Raw genomic sequence first — 14,650 nt, forward strand, 5'->3', positions numbered from 1 at the left:
CACTTCTGTGCTCACACAAGAGATTGCTAACATGGTCTTGGGCAGCCTGACCAGAGAGGCTGACATGGAAAGAGAAGAAATTTTCACCTTTGACTGAATTCAAGTTCAAGACAGTTATTTAACTTGAACTGTTATTAGAGCACTTACTTTGTTTCTCTTTTGAAACACAGATGAGTTTTCAATCTCTTAAGTAATTGTTCTAAGAATAGTCGGTGCAAAACGTTTTATTCAAGCACAGCCATTACAATAGGATAGTGAGACACTTTCCATCCATCATGTATATCTGAAGGTCTCTAATACATTGCAAATGCTTGTTTTGGCTTACCCTTCTGGATTGCCCTGGGAGATTCTGAAATTAGTCCTTATGGCTTGGTTTTTATAACCCATTGAGGGTGTGTTATTGTCTGTGTAAGTTTATATATTTGATAAATTTATGCATTCTACGCAATCATTTACCTTCAGCATATTATCTGTCTTGGTTCCTAATGAAATAAAATTTGTGTGATGACTCTAGGAGCCTCTATTTAATGCATCCCCAGTAATTTTTTTAAGGTAATTGCCAATTTCAGTCTAATTGAACAGAACGTTAACAGTCCCAAAGATGCTGATTTTTGACATTTGCGAAAAGCAGCAAGCTGGGTAGAAGAGACACACAAATTACTGTTTATACCAAGAGAAAGAATACAATCATTTTCTGTTCTTTTGACGGCAGCCCCTGTCACATCTGCTGGCCAGCCACCAGCTCTGCACTAGCCCCAACCCCATGCTTCTCTTGCCCCGCCAAAAAGGACCTCAGGTAATACTGGGCAAGGGATATTGTGAAATGAACCTAGCACACACAAGGGAGAACATAAGATACTTTAGGAAGTTCATTCTGGCATCTGATGATCTGGAATAATTTACAGATTTCTTGTAAAGTTCTCTGAATATTCTCAGTATTCCTAAACTAGAATACTATGTTACAATGTCCTTTATGTATTCAGCAAACATTACCTTTTCCCACTTGCTACGAATCTCATCCACAGTAACGGTGCTGTAAGGATTGCTTGCGCTTATTCTCATGCTGTAACTCTGAATAACTTTTTCAACTTCGTTCTGGATTGACAGTATGGCCTGTCTTTCACCATCTGCCTCTGGCAAAGTAGCTTTAAATTGATCATGTGCAGAGATTAAACTCTAAAATAGGAAACAAAGAGGGAAAGCATGAAAACTTTAATGTTCCTTCCAATATATGAAAGATCTGCTGTAAATAAGAACAGCTCCTCAATCAGCCTCCCAAATACCCTGTCTACGTAGATAGAGGTATCTGTAGATACAGGAAATAATACATATAGATACATTCATGAAACAGCCCTCATTGACTTTATCAGGACAATTTCTTCTTCCATGATCTCTGGAATATGCTTTCATACCAATGAAGAGCCCTATTTATAATAGAGTAGACAATGCCTATCATAAAGAAAATGTCAATGGTGGGGTTTTTTTTCTTATATGTGTTCTACTCTCCAAGAAGGAAAAGCTTCCTTTCACATCTTCCCTACAACTGTAAGCCAAAAAACAGACAACCATTTACCTGAATTTCCTCTATACTATGAACAATAAACATGTCCTGTAGGTCTTCCATAGCACCTTCCATCCAGTTGTTGAAAGGAGCAGCTCTTTTGGCAAACTCCAGGTGAAGCTGATCGATTGTTTCGAGCAATTTCTCCGTCCTCTGTATGGGTTCAGAAGGGTACATTCTTTTGTTACTAGGGCAAGACCTAACTCCACACACATACCCACCCATGCAAAAAGTCATGCCTCATCTTTTCAAAAGCAATTGATTGTATTGTTGACTGATTTCACCACCTGCTTTAAGGTTCTAACTCAAGGCAACAGGACTAACTGCAGTAAAGACACTGTCATATCCAATGTTAAAAGGGGTGTATGTCCTTGAAGGATAACAGGTGAAATGACTTCTTCGCTACTGATATTTTAAGTATTTTTGTAATTGTAATCTATCTGCAAATCAATTAAAATCTGCTAACCTTGTTTTAGTAATTTTTTGTAAGTATAAAAAGGAAGAGTTAGACATATGTTTTCCACGTTGGTATTCATGTGTGTGACTTCCTCTTTTCTTAAGGAACAAGGTTTTGGAAGGTATCTCAGTGCTTTGGAACACGCACTACCAGAAAATTAACCCAGTGCTGGCCCTTTTCCTGCATGTCACCTGATTAAGCTCAGACAGGTATGAGAAGGTAAGCACCTAATAGCCTCTGTTATCCTTGCTGGACAGCAAATTCCCAAAGCGTGGTGCTATAAACTGCATGCCACTTGTTGCTGCTTTAGGACTGTCCTTGGCAGCTGAGCACTGTCAAGTCTGCTCTGAGCAATTCAATCTATTTGCAAATGAAACCACACCGAAATGAAATAGAGATCTGAGGAAAGGGTTTATTGCTGTGTGGATGCCAAAGTGGATGCTCAATTGCACTGTTTCCAGATATGAAACAAATGGTTCATTCTCCCCTCCCTGCCTCAGCTGAGCTGCTGATCATTGTTATATGGTTTACCTCCAGTGCTTCTCTCCTTTTCTGAGTAAGTGTTCCCAGGCTGTCCCATTGGTCACATATCTTTTGGCATCTATCATTGACACTTGCAGCATCATGGTAGTCCAGTTCACTAAGGAAGAGTAAAGACAAAAATCTGAGTGACTTTCTGAAAGACAGGAGCAGTTGCACTGTCCACACTCTTCCACTGGGCCTCAATAATTCCTCCCCTCTTTTTTTTGCAATATTTCTCCTCCAGGTAAGCAAGTGTTGCAGTATAGACATGTGTGATCTAGGCATTCAGCATTTCAAGAAGCACAGCACAGGAACAGGACTGGCTTCCTCTGTTGTGAGAAAAATCAAGTATCCATCTGTGACATCCAGGTATTAAAGATAATTAAGGTGTCTAATCATCTTTGTATCAGCTATTTCTGTGGCACAAGCAATTTGATCTCCTGAAGACCAGAATGCTTCAGTCTGGGACTTTATCAAGTTTCTGAAGATTGGTACAGTTTTTAACTAATTGGGCTGAAATATAAGTTTCATTTTAAATAATCCAGTGATCCTTTCCGGTGTTACATGCTCCGAAATTATTTAACTGAGAAGCAGACCTCAGGCTGCGTTCAAAGCATAATCTCTCTATCACAGGCCCAGCAATACTAATAGGGGGCTGCCCAGATCTGGGGCATAGAGAAAAATTCTCGTCTTCCTTTCCAGGAACTCCTCACCCTCACAGAGCTGCATCCTAGAACTGGCTATTTCAAAGAACAGGAATCTCCTGACCCATGTATGCCACCAGCATGAATCAGCGTACCCACAAAGAATGTAGCAGTTAGCATTGCTTTTTCACCTGCTTAATAGGCTCATATTATCCTGACAGAAAGCAACTTACCTTTCTGCCTAAAATTGGAATAACTTTTTAAGGCTCTGTCCTGAGATTCTGCAAATTGAATTTTTGATCTCAGTGGCAGACAATCCCCTTGGTTCTGCTGCAGCCATCATGACCATAATAAAATATGTGTTTGGCACTTTGGAAGTTCACTTTTATTGGTGTATCATCATCCACTGAATTTAGCTCTTGGCTGCTCCTTGAGGACGCTTTGCCCAGTACTAAACATTGCAGAGATTGTGATTATGTGACAGCATGACAATATGAAGCTAAGATTTACTTTAAGGCTTGAACAAGACATTAAATGCAGATAGAATTTGTTCCCTTCTTTTGAACATTCTTCTCTAGGCAACTGTCAAGAGCTCTTCCACCAATAACTTAGAGAATCACAGAGGACAAAATGAGAAGTGAGGTAGCTTTCCTCCATGAAGCTATACTGGAGGCCAGGGGCAGTGTTCATGTTTCCTCCTCTAAGCTCAGTCAGAGCAAACTGGTTCGGGATAACCTTGAGAAGTATGTGAAACATTCTGTTTAAAAGAGGCTTCAGATGTGCTGCAATCAATCGACTGTTGAAAGTGAAGAATGGTAAAACAAGAAAAAATAAAATGCCATAACAATATTTAAAAATAAAAAAAACAACCCAAAATTATGAAAGTAGAACTGTTATGTATAAGAAGAAAGCTGTCAACAAGTCATACTATACAAGGGCTCCTTAACTTGAAAACTTGCTTCCTCCTTTAGAGCAAGCCTTTTTGTTAGCCTTCAAAGGGATGCAACAAAAGCCATCTATTAAGAACTTTTAAGTCAGAAGCATGGAATTTTGGATGAAAGAGGCTAAGATATATTTTGCTGCTATGAGTTTTTGGCTAGAAGTTGGGTTTTTTCATTATAGCATATTGAGATTATTAGATGATGTTCCTGTGTGAGCTGTGAGCTCACTAAGTGGATGGGATGTGGACATTTGTATTCTGGTCTCTTTTCACATATCAAATGTAGTATACTGCAATACGGACAGGGTATTTTTCCAGATACTCCAGGTCACATCCCTGAGAGTACTGCAAATTTTATTTTTGCTTCACTTATCTCCTTTTGTCAATTAGGATAAAGGCAGGTGTCCTTCCATGAAAGTACGGGACTGAGTGTACCAGCTCTAGTCAACGTTCTGGAAGGTAACGTGTAACGTTCCTCCACCAGCTCTGCCAGGGAGGTTCAGTCATTCCCCGTAAGATGTCTGCTATCCTATTTCTTCCAGGGATATGTGCTGTGGACAGACAGGTAGGAGAATAATATTATAAAAAAAAACTTTTAAAAAAGGCACCTGTGGGTCAAAAATCCTAAGTTAGATCACCAAGTGACATGAAGCAGTGTAGCTCCACTGTCTTTCTGGGCCTGCTGTAGTTTACTTCAAATAAGTGTATTATATGTGTCAAAGAACACTTTTCTGCTCAAAGCAGGATAGAGGAAGAAATAATAACTCATAGGAGATTATTTACTTGGAAATAAACACAGGTTTACATTCCTTAAACTATTAATTTTTGTCTCTCTCTCAACAGTGAAGCTGTGAAAAGACTAGATTTCACATTTTATAAAAATAAGTTTTGTTTATCATGCATACACAAAGTACTGCTGCACATGTGTTACAGAGCTTCTGAGAGAGCAGTCATTTATATTTCTTCGGTTATTTGAAATCTACAGCCTTTGGAATTTAAAAATCATTAAGTATTCCTATTAATCTTACAAGTAATTCCATTTTATCTGTAAAAAATTAAAAATTTAGTCAAATTTCATCCTGATCCAGAGAAGCACTTAAGTATGAGCTCACTTTAGGAACAGTGATAGTGTCACAAAAATAACCTGCTGAACAACTTGCTTTAACACTGCTTCAGAACCAGGCTCATGTTAATCATGTACGTAAGTACAATTTGAGCCCAGGTTTCCAGAAGCAAAAAGACCCTCCAAATCAGTGTCACAGATAGTGGTCATCTTGGCTGAAAATAAGTTGCTATACTAGAATTGATGGATATGCAAGAAACTACATTCCAAAAATTTTATTTTGATGATTGAAAACATTGAAGTCAGCACAAAAGGCCATAAATGAATATATATAGCATTTGTTACGTCATAAATGGCGAATCCCATTTTAGAAATGCCTGACTTTTTCCAGTTTTGTATATAGCCTTAACCAAGCCTTGCCATGCCTCGTTGCCAAGGATTTCTAAATCTATACAGGCTGGAACACAACAATCTTATAGCAGGATCTTGGCTGGAATCACCTGCTTGCACACATGCACAAATTCTTTACCTAAACAGCATCAACAAGCTTGTAGCAACTTCACCCTTAAGAATACAGTGGACTCATCTGCTGCAGCAGAAAATACCAGAACAGACAGGAAACTGTAACTGGTAGAGGTCAAGGTCACACAGCAATATTGCTCCTTTGAAACAGCAACATTAGGCAGCCAAGCAATTGACTAAAACAAAACATGGAGGTGTACTGACTTGTAATTTAGACACAGATGATGATGATTTCTGTAAGGGCCTGATCCAGTGACAAAAAGTAAAAACAAGAAAAAAGCTTTGGATCAGGTGCTAATGCACATTTCTTAGCATTCAGACATTAGTCATTCCTTCTTTAAAAATACGAATGGAGAAAGAAATTAGTATTTTCCTCCATAATTTCATTGTGTGAGGAATTTTGTATAAATAATTAAAATCACTATTTAAACAGAAGCTGCTCATTCGCTTGCAGCTAAAAATAAAACTTGACCTTTATGACCTTTCATTCAGCATTCTCCAAGGGCATTAAGCTTAACTGAGCTACTGAGTCTCAGTGAAAAATCAGGCACTGATAGCCCCATTGTATGGAGAAGCTGAGAAGTCAAAGTAGAGCATCTCTAAAAGCAATGGGTTTTCAGCACCTTCGCAGCCCAGGCCACAAATAACTTGTTCAACTTCACACAGCAAATTACTGAAACAACTGAGAAGAGACAATCCTAAAATAGACAGGATACAGTGTTCACTGGCCTCACCAGAGGTAAAGGACACAGAGTTCAAAACACTGGTAAGCAGATGCTGTGTTACGTATACTACGTTCCCAAAGTTTCTCATCACTTGTAAAGCTGAAGCTGAATTAACAATGATGAGGTATTTCAGAAACTTTCTTCAGTATAAAGAGGAACAAATAACTCCACAACAGAGATCAAGGCATGACAGAAGGTGTTTCATAAGCTTACATACTCAGTGAAATCTTCATCCACTGTGTTTTTCAGATGTTTTTCACACTAACTAAAAAACAATATTTACTTTGCCCACTGTGTTTTACTTTTCCTCCTTTAAATAATCTTTGAAAAATAGGATTTTTTCTTATAAATCCATTTGAATTATACAATTACTGTTAAGTGCTGCTATCAGGTACGAACTACATTTTTAGACAACTCTGATTTTTAAATTGTTAATAAATGTGGATGTGTTTATGAGTCATAGTCCTTCACAAAGTGAAAAGAGGGCATGTTTTTAACATTTTATTTTTGAGTAGTAACTGTTTTGCCTATTCAAGAAGGTGAGAAACTGAAACTTGGAGAGTTGAAGCCAAGGGCATGAATCTGAGAATTTTGATGTTGGCTCCTGTTTCGACCCCTACCACCCGTTTGTTCCCGTTGGCTTTACAGATTTATACTGTGGGTGAGCAATGAATTTAAGTATGTGCCAAATTGCTGAGATCAGGAGTAGCGCCACTGATTTACACCACAAAACCACTGCAATTAACTGTATAAGATTATAAAATCAAACATGCTTGGCTTGGTGTACACATTAGGACGACTTTCCCAGAATAGGGACATCAGTCCTGTCAGCGTGGGCAGAGCTTTGCTGACAAAACTGTGCTTCACACAGGTGAATTAAAAACCTTCCCACAAACAAAAGGAAGCTTCACCGAGAGATTAGACAGAGTAACTGCATCAACACTCAGGACGTCTGCTGGCATAAGGGTGTCTGACAGTCAGGGGCCCTGACTCTTCACATCCCTGACCTATATAGCTGATGTCAACAATACAGATGTAGCCTAAATGTGTTGTAGAATTGTTCTCAGCTTTGGTTCTGTTTTATCTGGGTATATTATGCTGAGTGAACATTTGTCCTGTGGCTGAGTTGATGGAACTGTGGGTGAAAACTCTCAGTAGACCACATGAACTGAGAAATAAACAGCTCCAGTATTCCCATCAACACACAATGGACTCATTGGTAGACCTAATGCTAAAAGCTTACTGTTGAGTCAATTTTAAAATGTTCATTTTCAACTAATTTTGGTCAGTTGAATATCTATATTTGGTTGGGGGTAAGGGGGAGACGAGGGAAAGGTCTCAGTGACCAGCTCAGATAATATACTTATGAAGCTATCTCTGGAATTCTTACGTTGGTACCTATGACACTATCAAATTCATTGGAAAGAGTTTATCGCAAAGTTAAATGTCAGCAGCTGCAAGCCTTTAAATGGAACATACTTCAGCTCCTGGGCAATGGCAGCTATCTGTTCCACCCTGTCCTGGTGAGCAGCCAAATCGCTCTCAAAAGCTTCATGTTTCCTTAACATGGCGCGGACTTCTGTCAGAGAAGCAGATTCATAATCCTTCTGAAGTAAGGTCTGCTCTTTGCCTGAAAGAGAAAATTAAAATATTAGTCCTTTTTTACTATTTTTTTTTCTAGAATAATTGCAATTTTAGTCAACTTTTTAAGCTGAGGCATAGGGAAAATTACATGTATGAGATGAAGTCCCACCCCCACTGAAATCAGTGGCAAATTGTCAGCACAGCAACGTTAATTAGAAATATATATATTTAAAGATCTCTCAGTAATTCTTTGATTCTTGCATAGGCTGTTTATACTGGTCTAAAATAGCAAGTATTACATGGCTTGAGAAACTGGCATAAAAACGGTATGTTGGCAAAAACTGGGGCTCTAAACTATTGTGGTAAGTCTTTTGTAGTGTAGACTTAGAAAACCAGAAATCACCTGCTATGCTGAGCTTCACTTTTGATAATGTACTAATGTTACTGTTATACCAAAAAAAAAAAAAAAAGAAGATTGAGATGTGTGGCAAACACTGAATTTTAAGTGAAAAATGTCAACCTATTTACAAAAGCCTAGAGAAGAAAAGAGGAAATTAGAAACTGAAATATTACTCAGTAGGCTCCTGCATTGGACAACTGAATCTATACAGACAGCCCCTACAACTGCAGCTCACCACAAGGCATTACACAGCTCTGTGAATTCTAGAGCCAGAAGGTACTATTGTTTCGTTTGCTATGTACCAGCTTATGTGAAGTTTTCCCTGCGTAACAGCTGTAACACCTCACCATGAGTAGTTTATGCTCAGAAATTAGGCTCTCAGGGCTGATAAACACTGTAGTTTCCCTTCTAGTATCTGCTTGGCAGCCATTTACAGCCTTGTACGCTTCCAGCAACTGTGTTATGGAATGGACTCTGGTTTGCTTTCACAGCGTGAAAAGATTCTATCTGGAAAAAGCCAGCAGCATGGCAGAAGCAAGATGACTGTTTCCAGGGAAAACAGTAGGATGACAGAGCAGATCTATGTTCAATGGTCCCCAACAAAACCGTACGCCAGCGTATGGTCCTATAGCTGTTACAACTACACGTAAGGTTAGGTAACGATTAAAAATCAAAACTATAAATGGGGTGTAATCCAGGGTATGGAACAAAGCATTAATGAGTCCATTATCATGTGGTTTATGTGGACTATTCAAAACATCATGATGACCAAATGACAATCAACTCAGACTAACTCTGCTAATATTTTCACACTTAACCAGTGGTGTCACTGTGTTCCTGGTTGGATTGCTAGTGTACTAATACATAGGAATCCATTAGCAGTAATGGCCTCTATTCAAGTGCTGCATAGTCCCATTAAGTTTGACTCACTACTTCCAGAGTATGATTTTTACAGTTACATTTCATTACCACATGTCTACAAGTTAGGTCCTGACTACAGTCAACAAAACCTGCAATTTTATCTGTTACTATTTTGGGCTTCTAAAACTATCTAATCCACTTATGAGTGAGTTTCTGGCTGGTAAATATTCAGCACTGACAGTTCAACTTTGAAGATTAAAACATTAAAAATGTTAAAAGACATCTCTGCTCACCATATGCCCACTGTTCATGAGTGGAAGCCTTTTGCCTAAATTTCTCAGCCAAGTGTTCAAGTCTTTCCAGTCTTCGTATTTCATTCAGCAGCCACTCTTCATAACCTTTCTCAGCTTGTTCAAGTCTCTGCCAAGCGCCGGCAATATCCTTTGAAGAGAACACACGGGAGAGAGGGGATAAAACTATAATCTCTTTTTATCTGAATTTGCAGATTTCTGATTCATTCACAATTTTGCTCCAAAAAGAGAAGTTTTTATGTCCAGATTTTGTAAAATCATAGAATCATAGAAAATGTCGTCAGGCAGCTCCGGAAGCCTTGTAGTCTAGACGTCTGCTCTTAATAGCGCATCCTGTTCAGGTGGGTTCGTGAAAGGAACCCCTATATAAATGGCTTCCGAACATAGCTACTCATTCAGTGTCTTCACGATACATTGCTTTTACCTCCTGTTTTACAACGTGCATGTTCTTTTATGACATACCTATCTGTTATCAAAATAAAAGCACTTTTTTCTTGACAATAGCAAAATAATTAGTATCAAGAGGATTTGGTGCGTATTTTATCTGAAATACAAGCTCATTTCACTTTCTGTGGTGCACAAAGTTTTGTGAGCTTCTTCAGAAACTTGAAGGTGTGAATAGGAAATGGAAGTAACATTTTCTGCATATGGGGAGTGGACAATGGTCCTTTGCAGATAGTGCAATCATCTGTTTTTCAAATCTGAACAACCAAAACACAATCATAGAACAGAGTTCTATAGCAGGTTTGCTATATTCCACAGGAAATGTTTTGACCCGCAGTCGACTCACAATACTTATCAGCAGATGTACCAATTCTTGGTACTGACTGTTCTTATCTTCGCAGAAATAAGAAAAAACAAAATTTAATTTTAAAAAGTATAAAAAAGCAGAAACATATATTGAGCAATGTCTGTTTCTGTAAGTCTAATGACCAAAATGTCAATGAAACCACTGTTGAGTTTTGCTTAAATAAACAATATTTGGTCTCACTAATAGAGAAGTACTGATAACATTCCCAAAGGAAGCTCTGTATCATCTCACATCTCAAGACCATTTGCTCTTGGGGAAAGCCTTCAAAGAGGCAGGAGCATGTTTATGAGAAAGCAAGATTCTAGAATGGAAGGGAACATGTAAAAAAGAGTGGTTTAATACTGATAAAGTACAACAAACTGAAGTTTCTGAGGATGACTTAAAATGGCATTTCCATCCTTCACTTTGAAATTTTTGTGAGAATGTTGATAAAGAGGAGAACGAAATATTGATGCCTCCTTTACTTACTGAAACCATTTTCCCCTCTGATGGCATGAAAGCTGGCCGATTGCTGATTCTCAGTTTTGTCTGCAGGGTGTTGAAGTTGATCTCCAGTTGACATTTCTCTTGGACTTTAGGAGGTTTGTGTTTACGGCGGTAGTCCCGGAAATCCTCTAATTTCTTCTGCATAGCCTGCATTGTTTTTTCTGGGGTCCTGTTTTCCAGCCAAGGAATTGTCCGGCGAATCCACTCTAAAAGCTTTCAAACCAACACAAAACAATTCAAATAAAGGCAACAGAAAAGCAACCAAAAAAAGATCATATTGAATGAATCCTAACCAAGTTGGCTTCATTTCAATATTATTGACTTCAGTTGTTATCAGTGCCTTAACTGCAAGTAAGCACAAGATTTTCAAAGCTGAAGAATAATTTTTTAACTAATTTGCCCATATACTCTAGATATTTATAGAAATACTGTGATTTCCAGAAAGATTAACAGACATGTAAGGCGTCTCTAGCTAATTACTCAAAATCTGAGCTACCACAAATCACTTGCCACTTTCAAAAATATGGGTCTTGATGTCTTAAGCAATTATAATTATGGGATCAGGACAGACACCAGCCAAGTAACTCAGGTCATGTAAAAATCGTTACTCACAAGTCCGTTAGTGCCAATGTAGCACTACTGTCTTTGTGTCTATAATCTCAGTATGTTTTTGCAGGTTATGCATTAAAGACAAGGGACTACACATCTGTAGTCCTGACTCAACATATTTGCCATTTAGCAAGAAAGGACAGGAGGAGCACAATGTGCCCCCTTCTTCATTCATTTGCTGCCTGTGTCACAGGTGCATTGTGAAAGACCCTGTCCAAGTGTGCTTTGCAGTACACAAAGCCAATGGGCTTGCTTGGAGTGACAGGATCCTGTATGTACCACGTGTGGTCAAGGACGGCTATCTTTGGAGATTACAGAGACAGCAAGCTTGGTCTTGGGGCAGACCGATTACAGTTCTCAAAACACCCTTTTTGGCACATTAATGAGGCTGAGTGACCTGCTGGAGGTCACACAGGAAGTCTGTGTCAAAGGAATCATCTGAACCTTGACATCTTGGGCAACTGACCTTTGTACCTACCACTGTGAGATTTACCCTCATAGTGTCTCCACTTTGCTGTCTTGCAGAGAGTGCATGAATCTTTCAGCTTTCAGTATTACATGAACAAAATTGTCACCACATTACAAATGCAGCTGTCTTTACCTCACTTGCTAGTCGCTCATACTCTTCCATCAACCTCTCATTTTCCTGATTCACAGCAAGCACCTTACAGATACGGTTAGCTGCAGTCTCCGCCTATAAAATACACCAAATAAACAGGGCATATTCGTAAACACATTCTGAGAAAGGCACAGGCTTGGAGAAAGAGAGAGAATGTGGCTGCTGCAAATAAAAATCACATTGTTTTATAGTTGTTGATTTGTGTTCCTAGGTTACTTAGATATATATTTACCTTCCTTCTGTAGTCACAGATTACAATGGCCTAAATAGATCAGCACAGAAGTCACATTGTTGTACAGTGAAACCTTATTATACAAGGGGAAATTTCACACTGCCATTATAGTTGCCTAATAAATCTTTTATTTTCAAAGACAACTTAGGCCATTCTTAAAGTTATCCTATAAAGTTTTTGTTTTTTTTAAATCACACCAAAAATTATTAGATTTGTTAGCCACACTGGAAAGACACTGCATGTGATTCAGGAGTCCCAGACCACTCTATATCTGCACATCATATGTGCATATACCCTTGAGAATATATGCAGCTCAGCCACTGACAGGAAATCTTTTCATGCCTCCTGCCAAATTTATTTGTGAAGGTACTGTGTAGCTCTGCTGTATTTAAAATTTACATCAGTCGTTTGACATCGCAGATCTATACTTTCATACAAATATGAGTCTGGAGTATATCTAATCAAATAAATATCTGTGTAGACTCCTGTGTTACAGAGTATTTGGAACCCCCCTTTTGCATGAATAGCAAAACCTTCACACCCAGAAGCGAGACGGAGCAACAACACAGCTGTGCTCTGTTGGGGGTCTTTATCAGGTGTAGGGGGCCTTATCAGACAGGAAGGGATATTAAAACCCTGAGGATGAAGGAAAAATATCAACTACTGTAAGGGTTTTTTCTTCTTCTTTTTTTTTTTTTTCCAAATAAGTTGGGTTATGTCCATTTGCAGGCTAGAAATGTATGAAGCAGAACAGTGGGAAATGCCACATTTGTAAGTGAGAATCCCATCCTGTATGACAGGTCTGCTGCTGATGTTCGTGCCTTTTATACTAGTACTTTGATCCACAAATAATTCTGTTGGCTTCAGTGGGAACCAGGCACAAATACTGTGTTGGATGTCTTCTGTGCCTTTCTGCATCTTTAGACATCTTTGAAAATTTAGCCCTAAATTACTACTCAGCATGAGTAAGTCTAGAATAGTCTCAAGCTCGAAAAGTCAAACATTCTTTTATGCAACAAATGTATAAGATGTTGATGTAGCAACAAACAACAACTCCATTTCACAGTATCTTCAAATACAGTTTTTCTGAAATAGTCCTTATAAACACCAAATAAAGACCCAAAATTAGAAACAGGAACGTCCATTGAAATTAAGGAGGTTCAACTTGCTATACAACATTTAACTAAAACAGGTTCAAGTGTTGGTTAAAAACAAGTATTAGTAGTCAAGTAATACTTGCAATTGTTAATTAAAATCACAAAGTACTAAATTAGTTGGGTTTTTTTAATAAACTAGTGTAAATGTGAAACAACCAATCAAAAACAGAGCAACCTGAAGGGACAGTTGATTAATACCTGCTCTGCTCCAGCAAAAGCATGGTAGAAGCAGGACACATATGTCATGATAGCTCTCTCATCGGGTTTGGGAGTGTTCACAATATCTACAAGAGCGGGGGAAAAATGAAAACAAAACAAAAAAAAGGAATCGAGGAATAGAAAACAGGATGAATAAGTAAAAGCACAACATAGAGTCATTCTGATTGTTTTCTTGTCCATAGTTCTGTACTATAGAAACTCTACAAAGCTGTAATAAATTTAGTGTTAAATTGATGCATGCTGACAGAATAAAATGTACACTAGAAATTCAACATAAGCTCTAACAAAGAGGTGGATTTTTTAAAATAAGCTTGATCCTGCAGTATTGTCACAGGGGGAATGACCTTAATTTTACCAGGACTGTCTGCTTAAGAACTGGCAGGCATGTGTCTGGTGACTTAGAATGTGGGGTTTTTTTGACTAAGACACGGGAAAGACAGACTACATTTTGATGTGGGGAGATGTTCTCTGGAAGTTGCATGTGGATTAGTTATAACCTTAGCATTATATATCAGTATTCTTTATATTACCAATACCTGAAGTATGTCCAAATCTGAAGTACCTTGCTTTTTAAAATTTTCCTTTTTTTCATTAGGACACGATTCCAGAGCTCCTCTGAGATGCCTGTGTATGTTTCTGTGTCTATTTTGCATAGTAGCAATGTTTTATGTTGCTGTTTATACTTACCATTAAGCATTTAACATTTTAAAAACAATCCTGAAAGCATAAGAGAAGGGTTTGTTTTCTGAGCATCTGTTATGATGATTTTGAGATCTGTAGCAGGAATAATATCCAGCAGGGAGGAAAAAAGATGGCATTCTGCTATTGGTATTGTTTTTGTCACTATGAGCTGTTTTTCATCTTGCATTTTTAAAGGTGCTTCAAATGAATGAACACAGGTTCAATTAAAAAGAATATTGTCCTCTA

At 38.2% G+C, this 14,650-nt stretch overlaps 1 protein-coding gene across 1 annotated transcript in view; it reads right to left on the reverse strand.

Annotated features, from left to right (window-relative positions):
* ACTN2 (actinin alpha 2) overlaps positions 1-14,650 on the reverse strand; it is a 70,226-nt gene that overhangs the window by 12,806 nt on the left and 42,770 nt on the right. The window contains exons 8-15 of the mRNA XM_063328963.1: positions 13,703-13,788; positions 12,098-12,190; positions 10,870-11,100; positions 9,573-9,720; positions 7,914-8,064; positions 2,550-2,658; positions 1,574-1,714; positions 994-1,176 (exon numbers count right to left, since the gene is read on the reverse strand). Of these exons, the coding sequence (XP_063185033.1) occupies positions 994-1,176; positions 1,574-1,714; positions 2,550-2,658; positions 7,914-8,064; positions 9,573-9,720; positions 10,870-11,100; positions 12,098-12,190; positions 13,703-13,788 (1,142 nt within the window). The remainder of the gene's footprint in view (positions 1-993; positions 1,177-1,573; positions 1,715-2,549; positions 2,659-7,913; positions 8,065-9,572; positions 9,721-10,869; positions 11,101-12,097; positions 12,191-13,702; positions 13,789-14,650) is intronic.

This window comes from Chroicocephalus ridibundus, chromosome 3, assembly GCF_963924245.1.
Source record: "Chroicocephalus ridibundus chromosome 3, bChrRid1.1, whole genome shotgun sequence".
NCBI classification, from domain to species: domain Eukaryota; kingdom Metazoa; phylum Chordata; class Aves; order Charadriiformes; family Laridae; genus Chroicocephalus; species Chroicocephalus ridibundus.